We start from the raw sequence: 11,313 nt of genomic DNA on the forward strand, positions 1-11,313 counted from the left end.
TCTGATAATTTTAAAAAAGCATTTTTGGTGATGTAAATTTACTTGAATCATTTTTTGATGATGTATTTTACATGATGTATTGGAGATGCTCTTAAAGGCAACATTTGTTGTAAAAAAAACTTGTACCATGTATTTGCTGGAGATGAAACAACACAGGCACACATATACGGAGCAAATGTTTCTTTTCCACAACAAACCACAGATGTTTTACTTTTTCATTGAGAAAGAGGACACCAACAGCATGCACACACTCATACATTATTGATTATTGAATGACAATGCCAAGCAAGCCAAACATTGATGCCGATGAATTGGCTTACAAAAAGGAAAATAAAAACCCCAAGATGAGGCACATTGGATATGCCTCGTGACGGTATAGAATGCTTTCACAGTTCCCTCTGGGCAACCATGAGATATGTGTAGGAATACATGATTGATTACTGTGGCATGGAGATGCCGAAGTCAAATCCAGTGCCTTGGAGCGCCTGCTCGACGATTGCATCGAGCCTTGCCGCCATCTCTGGCGTCATGTGGTTGATCCAGTCACCGGCCACCCCTTTCCTGAAGAAGGAATCGTTCATCATGGGTTCGTCCTTAATCCGGTTGCCGCTCTGGTTCACCTCCAGCTTCTTTAGCTTGCCGAGGCTGCACAACTCCAAGATGGCCTCTAGGACGCCGGCCTTCTCCTCCGCCTCGGAGAATGCGCACCCCAAAAACTCCGCCAGCCTCCTAAGATTGCATTGCGGGTCTCGTAGCATCTCCTCGTACCTGAGGAACAACACCTTGTGGGGCCTTCTCCGGCTCTCCTCCCAATGCTCGAGGGCGTGGCGCCAATAAGGGCCCGCACCTGTGCGGCCCTCGCAAAACAAATCGAAGACCTCCTCGAACCGGACCTGCTCCGGGTTTGGGAGGTAGGTGCGCATGAACCACCACCACGAGACGACCACGTCCTTGGGATCCCGACAGATGTAGACGATCCGGCACTCGCAGCCATCATCATTGATGCGCTCCGGCAGCAACGACAATGGGAAGTGGGAGCCGAAGATACGCGGGGAAGGGTACGCCTCGACGATGCCCCGCACAACATCGACCGGTTGCCGATAGATTGCGTGGATGAATTTGACGCAGCCATGCGGGTTTTGGTGGAGCATAGGGTGCTCTCGACTGGATGGCGGGTGGACGTGCCGGTGCACAGTGGCGAAGGCTAGAGATTTAAGCCATGTGGTGCCAGACTTGGGGCAGCTCACGAGAAAGATGTCCGTTGGCTTGGGCTCGAAGTGATCGCGGACTGCCGCCAGGGCCGACAGGTGCCACTCGGGGAACCAGTACCCACGGTACTGTCGCCTCTGCATGTCGGCGGGCGGCGGCACTAGCCGCTTCTCGACGGGCAGCGACGGGATGAGCTCGGTGAGGTTGTCGGCATCGTTCCTCGCCGTCAGCGCGTCACCGAGGCATCTAGGCTCGAGTTTTTGCTCCGCTACATGGGCCATCTCGTGCCTATTACAAACCTCGCAGGAGTAAGTGCAAGTCTGATGTGCAAGTGCCAAGGAGCAAGCTGCACATAAATACTCAGTTGAAGGCGTACAGTTGCGGAGTCACTTTCATTCATGTTTGTTGGGACAAACTACAAAGTGAAGGTATCTCTCTTTCTCGTGTTGGGCGTGGGAATTTTCTATCACTCCCTTCGTCCCACTAACAAGTGGTTGCCGCGTCCGCGTCCATATCCACCGGACACCGGGGCGCTGTGCTGGGATCTGGCCACGCCCGAGTTGCTTCCGTGCAACAGAACGGAACTTTCCCGGTCGTCTCGCTGGGCGGGGCGCTGCTGATCACGCACGCACGCACGTACGCCGGGTCGATCTTGTTAGATGCAGCCCTGCAAGGGGCAAAAATGGAGCTGGAGATAGCCCGGCGGATGCTAGCTTGTTCCGCCTTAGCGTAACTTGCAAATCCAGCTAATCCGGAGATGGGATGAGGTTCACTTCTGCAGTACACATTCTCCTCTATGAAATACTTCCTCTGTTTTAAATTACTCGTCGCAAAAATGGATATATTTAGAACTAAAATATATCTAGATACATCCATACCCGCGACAAGTAATTCAAAATAAAGGAAATATATATTAAACCCATTAAGCATCGCGGGAAGGGCGGCCAACCAACTGTGCCACGTGGCGCAAACTGGTTGACGGCGGTGGAAAAACTTTTGAAAAAAAAAAGATGAACATGACGATTTTTTTTTTGAAATGTTTTTTTTCTTTTTAGTTGGAGGTGAGGACCTCATGTATTTTTTTAAATGAAGGGCTATGCAAAGTGGTGCTTGCTGGTAGGCTGCGGTAGTATTTTTTTCTTTTTTTTCTTTTTAGATGGAGGTGGGGATTTTTCTAAGATGTTTTTTAGATGGTGACGAGGACCTCATGTATTTTTTTAAATAAAAATATGCGCATAACTTCCTCTCAAGCGGCGTCACAGGGTGCCGCCCCAACCACTAGTACCAATGCAAAGATTCGACACCACCTGCCGACGCGGATGCAGGAATCCCCATGGCCATGGGTTGCTGGCTCCTGGTGCCGGGGACCTATCGACCCGATATCAAGAACATCTACAACTGGACGCCTCAAACCTCTCTCATACGCCGGGGGGACGACCCGGTCATTGACTGGTTAAAAGACAAGATCTAGATGAATGTCTCAAACCGACCTCAAACACACTGGCTGACCGGCAGCCCTCGTATCCAAACCAAATATGGGGTAGATATTGGGAGGCCTGGGCGCGTCCGTCACGCCAGACCTGGTTCACGCTGACACATATGATCCCACATATATTCGTCCTCATCCCCTCCTTGGACCAAACCCTAGCCACTTCACTCCACTCCCTTCCACTCAGCCACCCAAGCTCCCGCCCGACGATCTCCGACCTTTTTCGGCATGACGGGCAGCGGATCCGAGTCCTACACCTCCAAATCCGTTGACCCTGAGCTCATCTCGCGCGACCCCGAGGAGGAGATGACCGTCCAGCTTACGCTTCGCCTGTCCCTGGAGGAGGCTGCTTGACGGCAATGCTCGAACTCCTTTCGTCGGGAATCCATTGTGTCCGCCTAAATGTCGCATAGATCCGCCGCACCAGCAATTTACCTAGTGATTAGTAAAATGCTCATGCATTGCTACGTGCTACAATCCATATAAATGGATCAAACAATGATCTTCTCCAAGGTCGAAGCTCATTTCTCCCTTGTACCTCCGGACGTGTTTGGACATCAACCGGGCAGCGAACAGCTCCTCAAAATCTAACCGTCTGGACTGAAGGAAATACGCCCTAGAGGCAATAATAAAGTTATTATTTATTTCCTCATATCATGATAAATGTTTGTTATTCATGCTAGAATTGTATTAACCAGAAACATAATACTTGTGTGAATACATAGACAAACAAAGTGTCACTAGTATGCCTCTATTTGACTAGCTCGTTGATCAAAGATGGTTATGTTTCCTAGCCATAGACATGAGTTGTCATTTGATTAACGGGATCACATCATTAGGAGAATGATGTGATTGACTTGACCCATTCCATTAGCTTAACACTTGATCATTTAGTATTCTGCTATTGCTTTCTTCATGACTTATACATGTTCCTATGACTATGAGATTATGCAACTCCCGTTTACCGGAGAAACACTTTGTGTGCTACCAAACGTCACAACGTAGCTGGGTGATTATAAAGGTGCTCTACAAGTGTCTCCAAAGGTACTTGTTGGGTTGGCGTATTTCGAGATTAGGATTTGTCACTCCGATTGTCCAAGAGGTATCTCTGGGCCCACTCAGTAATGCACATCACTATAAGCCTTGCAAGCATTGTAACTAATGAGTTAGTTGCGGGATGATGTATTACGGAACGAGTAAAGAGACTTGACGGTAATGAGATTGAACTAGGTATTGAGATACCGACGGTCGAATCTCGGGCAAGTAACATACCGATGACAAAGGGAACAACATATGTTGTTATGTGGTTTGACCGATAAAGATCTTCGTAGAATATGTAGGAGCCAATATGAGCATCCAAGTTCCGCTATTGGTTATTGACCGGAGACATGTCTCGGTCATGTCTACATAGTTCTCGAACCTGTAGAGTCCGCACGCTTAAAGTTAGATGACGATCGGTATTATGAGTTTTGTGTTTTGATGTACCAAAGGTAGTTCGGAGTCCCGGATATGATCACGGACATGACGAGGAGTCTCGAAATGGTCGATACATAAAGATTGATATATTGGAATCCTATATTTGGATATCGGAAGTGTTCCGGATGAAATCGAGATTTTACCGGAGTACCGGGGGTTACCGGACCCCCCCCCCCGCGGGGAAGTAATGGGCCTATTGGGCCTTAGTGGAGAAGAGAGAGGGCAGCCAAGGGGTGGCGCGCGGCCCCCCTTGCCCTAGTCCGAATTGGACAAGGGAAGAGGGCGGCGGCCCCCCTCTCCTTCCTTCTCTCCACCTCCTCCTTCCCCCCTTCTCCTACTCCTACTAGGAAAGGAGGAGTCCTACTCCCGGTGGGAGTAGGACTCCCCCCTTGGCGCGCCCTCCCTGGTCGGCCGCCTCTCCCCCCTTGCTCCTTTATATACGGGGCAGGGGGCACCTCTAGACACAGAAGTTGATCTATTCCAGCCGTATGCGGTGCCCCCTCCACCATATTCCACCTCGGTCATATCGAAGCGGTGCTTAGGCGAAGCTCTGCGTTGGTAGCAACATCATCATCGTCACCACACCGTCGTCCTGACGGAACTCTCCTGTGAAGCTCTGCTGGATCGGAGTTCGCGGGACGTCATCGAGCTGAACGTGTGCTGAACTCAGAGGTGCCGTACGTTCGGTACTTGGATCGTGAAGACGTACGACTACATCAATCGTGTTGTGCTAACGCTTTCGCTTTCGGTCTACGAGGGTACGTGGACGATACTCCACCCTCTCGTTGCTATGCATCACCATGATCCTGCGTGTGCGTAGGATTTTTTTTGAAATTACTACGTTCCCCAACAGTGGCATCCGAGCCAGGTTTTATGCGTAGATGTTATATGCACGAGTAGAACACAAGTGAGTTGTGGGCGATACAAGTCATACTGCTTACCAGCATGTCATACCTTGGTTCGGCGGTATTGTTGGATGAAGCGGCCCGGACCGATATTACGCGTACGCTTACACGAGACTGGTTCTACCGACGTGCTTTGCACATAGGTGGCTGGCGGGTGTCAGTTTCTCCAACTTTAGTTGAACCGAGTGTGGCTACGCCCAGTCCCTGAGAAGGTTAAAACAACACTAACTTGACGAACTATCGTTGTGGTTTTTGATGCGTAGGTAAGAACGGTTCTTACTCAGCCCGTAGCAGCCACGTAAAACTTGCAACAACAAAGTAGAGGACGTCTAACTTGTTTTTGCAGGGCATGTTGTGATGTGATATGGTCAAGGCATGGTGCTATATTTTATTGTATGAGATGATCATGTTTTTAACCGAGTTATCGCCAACTGGCAGGAGCCATATGGTTGTCGCTTTATTGTATGCAATACAATCGCCCTGTAATTGATTTACTTTATCACTAAGCGGTAGCGATAGTCTTAGAAGCAATAGTTGGCGAGACGACAACGATGCTACGATGAAGATCAAGGTGTCGCGCCGGTGACGATGGTGATCATGACGGTTCTTCAGAGATGGAGATCGCAAGCACAAGATGATGATGGCCATATCATATCACTTATATTGATTGCATGTGATGTTTATCTTTTATGCATCTTATTTTGCTTAGATCGACGGCAGCATTATATGATGATCTCTCACTAAATTTCAAGGTATAAGTGTTCTCCCTGAGTATGCACCATTGTGAAAGTTCTTCGTGCTGAGACACCACGTGATGATCGGGTGTGATAAGCTCTACGTTCACATATAACGAGTGCAAAACAGTTGCACAAGCGGAATACTTAGGTTAAACTTGACGAGCCTATCATATGCAGATATGGCCTCGGAACACTAAGAGTAGATATGATCAACATAATGATGGTCACCATTGAAACTACTCCATCTCACGTGATGATCGGACATGGTTTAGTTGATTTGGATCACGCAATCACTTAGATGATTAGAGGGATGTCTATCTAAGTGGGTGTTATTAAGCAATATGATTAATTGAACTTAAATTTATCATGAACTTAGTACCTAATAGTATCTTGCTTGTCTATGTTGTTGTAGATAGATGGCCCGTGCTGTTGTTCCGTTGAATTTTAATGCGTTCCTTGAGAAAGCAAAGTTGAAATATGATGGTAGCAATTACACGGACTGGGTCTGTAACTTGAGGATCATCCTCATTGTTGCACAGAAGAATTACGTCCTGGAAGCACCGCTAGGTGCCAGAGCTGCTGCAGGAGCAACACCAGATGTTATGAACGTTTGGTAGAGCAAAGCTGATGACTACTCGATAGTTCAGTGTGCCATGCTTTACGGCTTAGAACCGGGACTTCAACGACGTTTTGAACGTCATGGAGCATACGAGATGTTCGAGGAGTTGAAGTTAATATTTCAAGCAAATGCCTGGATTGAGAGATATGAAGTCTCCAATAAGTTCTATACCTGCAAGATGGAGGAGAATAGTTCTGTCAGTGAACATATACTCAAAATGTCTGGGTATAACAATCACTTAATTCAATTGGGAGTTAATCTTCCGGATGATAGTGTCATTGACAAAATTCTTCAATCACTGCCACCAAGCTACAAGAGCTTCATGATGAACTATAATATACAAGGGATGAATAAGACAATTCCCGAGCTCTTCGCAATGCTAAAGGTTGCGGAGGTAGAAATCAAGGAGCATCAAGTGTTGATGGTCAACAAGACCACCAGTTTCAAGAAAAAAGGCAAAGGGAAGAAGAAGGGGAACTTCAAAAAGAACAGCAAACAAGTTGCTGCTCAAGATAAGAAACCCAAGTCTGGACCTAGGCCTGAGACTGAGTGCTTCTACTGCAAGCAGACTCGTCACTGGAAGCGGAACTGCCCCAAGTATTTGGCGGATAAGAAGGATGGCAAGGTGAACAAAGGTATATGTGATATACAAGTTATTGACGTGTACCTTACTAATGCTTGCAGTAGTACCTGGGTATTTGATAGTGGTTCTGTTGCTAATATTTGCAACTCGAAACATGGACTACGGATTAAGCGAAGATTGGCTAAGGACGAGGTGACGATGTGCGTGGAAAATGGTTCCAAAGTCGAAGTAATTGCAGTCGGCACGCTACCTCTACATATACCTTCGGAATTAGTTTTAGACCTAAATAATTGTTATTTGGTGCCATCGTTGAGCATGAACATTATATCTGGATCTTGTTTGATGCGAGACGGTTATTCATTTAAATCAGAGAATAATGGTTGTTCTATTTATATGAGTAATATCTTTTATGGTCATGCACCCTTGAAGAGTGGTATATTTTTGTTGAATCTCGATAGTAGTGATACACATATTCATAATATTGAAGCCAAAAGATGCAGAGTTAATAATGATAGTGCAACTTATTTGTGGCACTGCCGTTTAGGTCATATTGGTGTAAAGCACATGAAGAAACTCCATACTGATGGACTTTTGGAATCACTTGATTATGAATCACTTGGTACTTGTGAGCCATGCCTCATGGGCAAGATGACTAAAATGCCGTTCTCCGGTACAATGAAGAGAGCAACAGATTTGTTGAAGATCATACATACTGATGTATGTGGTTCGATGAATGTTGAGGCTCGCGACGGGTATCATTATTTTCTCACCTTCACAGATGATTTGAGCAGATATGGGTATATCTACTTAATGAAACATAAGTCTGAAACATTTGAAAAGTTCAAAGAATTTTAGAGTGAAGTGGAAAATCATCGTAACAAGAAAATAAAGTTTCTACGATCTGATCATGGAGGAGAATATTTGAGTTACGAGTTTGGTCTACATTTGAAACAGTGTGGAATAGTTTCGCAACTCACGCCACCCGGAACACCAAAGCGTAATGGTGTGTCCGAACGTTGTAATCGTACTTTACTAGATATGGTGCGATCTATGATGTCTCCTACTAATTTACCGCTATCATTTTGGGGATATGCTTTAGAGACTGTTGCATTCACGTTAAATAGGGCCCCACCGAAATCCGTTGAGACGATGCCTTATGAACTGTGGTTTGGCAAGAAACCAAAGTTGTCGTTTCTTAAAGTTTGGGGCTGCGATGCTTATTTGAAAAAGTTTCAACCTGATAAGCTCGAACCCAAATCGGAGAAATGTGTCTTCATAGGATACCCAAAGGAAACTGTTGGGTACACCTTCTATCACAGATCTGAAGGCAAGACTTTTGTTGCTAAATTTGGATCCTTTCTAGAGAAGGAGTTTCTCTCAAAAGAAGTGAGTGGGAGGAAAGTAGAACTTGATGAGGTAACTGTACCTGCTCCCTTATTGGAAAGTAGTTCATCACAGAAACCGGTTCCTGTGACACCTACACCAATTAGTGAGGAAACTAATGATGATGATCATGAAGTTTCAGATCAAGTTACTACCGAACCTCGTAGGTCAACCAGAGTGGGATCCGCACCAGAGTGGTACGATAATCCTGTTCTGGAGGTCATCTTACTAGACATTGACGAACCTACGAACTATGAGGAAGCGATGATGAGCCCAGATTCCGCAAAATGGCTTGAGGCCATGAAATCTGAGATGGGATCCATGTATGAGAACAAAGTGTGGACTTTGGTTGACTTGTCCGATGATCGGCAAGCCATCAAGAATAAATGGATCTTCAAGAAGAAGACAGACGCTGACGGTAATGTTACTGTCTACAAACCTCGACTTGTTGCAAAAGGTTTTCGACAAGTTCAAGGAGTTGACTACAATGAGACCTTCTCACCTGTAGCGATGCTTAAGTCTGTCCGAATCATGTTAGCAATTGCCGCATTTTATGATTATGAAATTTGGCAAATGGATGTAAAGACTGCATTCCTGAATGAATTTATGAAAGAATAGTTGTATATGATGCAACCTAAAGGTTTTGTCGATCCAAAGGGAGCTAACAAAGTGTGCAATCTCCAGCGATCCATTTATGGACTGGTGCAAGCCTCTCGGAGTTGGAATAAACGTTTTGATAGTGTGATCAAAAGCATATGGTTTTATACAAACTTTTGGAGAAGCCTGTATTAATAAGAAAGTGAGTGGGAGCTCTGTAGCATTTCTAATATTATATGTGGATGGCATATTGTTGATTGGAAATGATATAGAATTTCTAGATAGCATAAAAGGGTACTTGAATAAGAGTTTTTCAATGAAAGACCTCGGTGAAGCTGCTTACATATTGGGCATGAAGATCTATAGAGATAGATCAAGACGCTTAATTGGACTTTCACAAATCACATACCTTGACAAAGTTTTGAAGAAGTTCAAAATGGATCAGGCAAAGAAAGGATTCTTGCCTGTGTTACAAGGTGTGAAATTGAATAAGACTCGATGCCCGACCACCGCAGAAGATAGAGAGAAAATGAAAGATGTTCCCTATGCTTCAGCCATAGGCTCTATCATGTATGCAATGTTGTGTACCAGACCTGATGTGTGCCTTGCTATCAGTCTAGCAGGGAGGTACCAAAGTAATCCAGGAGTGAATCACCGGACAGCGGTCAAGAACATCCTGAAATACCTGAAAAGGACTAAGGATATGTTTCTCGTTTATGGAGGTGACAAAGAGCTCATCGTAAATGGTTACGTTGATGCAAGCTTTGACACTGATCCAGACGATTCTAAATCGCAAACCGGATACGTGTTTATATTAAATGGTGAAGCTGTCAGTTGGAGCAGTTCTAAACAAAGCGTTGTGGCAGAATCTACATGTGAAGCGGAGTACATAACTGCTTCAGAAGCAGCAAATGAAGGAGTCTGGATGAAGTAGTTCATATCCGATCTAGGTGTCATACCTAGTGCATCGGGTCCAATGAAAATCTTTTGTGACAATACTGGTGTAATTGCCTTGGCAAAGGAATCCATATTTCACAACAGAACCAAGCACATCAAGAGACGCTTCAACTCCATCCGGGATCAAGTCTAGGTGGGAGACACAGAGATTTGCAAGATACATACGGATCTGAATGTTGCAGACCCGTTGACTAAGCCTCTTCCACGAGCAAAACATGATCAACACCAAGGCTCCATGGGTGTGAGAATCATTACTGTGTAATCTAGATTATTGACTCTAGTGCAAGTGGGAGACTGAAGGAAATATGCCCTAAAGGCAATAATAAAGTTATTATTTATTTCCTCATATCATGATAAATGTTTATTATTCATGCTAGAATTGTATTAACCGGAAACATAATACTTGTGTGAATACATAGACAAACAGAGTGTCACTAGTATGCCTCTACTTGACTAGATCGTTGATCAAAGATGGTTATGTTTCCTAGCCATAGACATGAGTTGTCATTTGATTAACGGGATCACATCATTAGGAGAATGATGTGATTGACTTGACCCATTCCGTTAGCTTAGCACTTGATCGTTTAGTATTCTGCTATTGCTTTCTTCATGACTTATACATGTTCCTATGACTATGAGATTATGCAACTCCCGTTTACCGGAGGAACACTTTGTGTGCTACAAAACGTCACAACGTAACTGGGTGATTATAAAGGTGCTCTACAGGTGTCTCCAAACGTACTTGTTGGGTTGGCGTATTTCGAGATTAGGATTTGTCACTCCGATTGTCCGAGAGGTATCTCTAGGCCCACTCAGTAATGCACATCACTATAAGCCTTGCAAGCATTGTAACTAATGAGTTAGTTGCGGGATGATGTATTACGGAACGAGTAAAGAGACTTGCCGGTAACGAGATTGAACTAGGTATTGAGATACCGACGATCGAATCTCGGGCAAGTAACACACCGATGACAAAGGGAACAACATATGTTGTTATGCGGTTTGACCGACAAAGATCTTCATAGAATATGTAGGAGCCAATATGAGCATCCAGGTTCCGCTATTGGTTATTGACCGGAGACATGTCTCAGTCATGTCTACGTAGTTCTCGAACCCGTAGGGTCCGCACGCTTAAAGTTAGATGGCGATCGGTATTATGAGTTTTGTGTTTTGATGTACCGAAGGTAGTTCGGAGTCCCGGATATGATCACGGGCATGACGAGGAGTCTCGAAATGGTCGAGACATAAAGATTGATATATTGAAAGCCTATATTTGAATATCGGAAGTGTTCCGGATGAAATCGGGATTTTATCGGAGTACCAGGGGTTACCGGAACCCCCCCTCCCCCGGGGAAGTA

At 45.2% G+C, this 11,313-nt stretch overlaps 1 protein-coding gene across 1 annotated transcript; it reads right to left on the reverse strand.

The window, feature by feature from the left end:
• Positions 1-242: 242 nt before the first annotated feature.
• Positions 243-1,535, reverse strand: LOC125536376 (cytosolic sulfotransferase 13-like). The gene has a single exon (XM_048699586.1). It carries the CDS (start codon positions 1,488-1,490, stop codon positions 438-440), a length of 1,053 nt encoding a protein of 350 aa, XP_048555543.1. The 5' UTR covers positions 1,491-1,535; the 3' UTR covers positions 243-437.
• Positions 1,536-11,313: the final 9,778 nt, after the last annotated feature.

The sequence above is a fragment of the Triticum urartu genome, chromosome 1, assembly GCF_003073215.2.
Source record: "Triticum urartu cultivar G1812 chromosome 1, Tu2.1, whole genome shotgun sequence".
NCBI lineage: Eukaryota > Viridiplantae > Streptophyta > Magnoliopsida > Poales > Poaceae > Triticum > Triticum urartu.

Excerpts from the sequence above, each read along its gene's own strand:
- LOC125536376 (XM_048699586.1), bottom strand. The coding sequence starts at position 1,490 with ATGGCCCATGTAGCGGAGCAAAAACTCGAGCCTAGATGCCTCGGTGAC.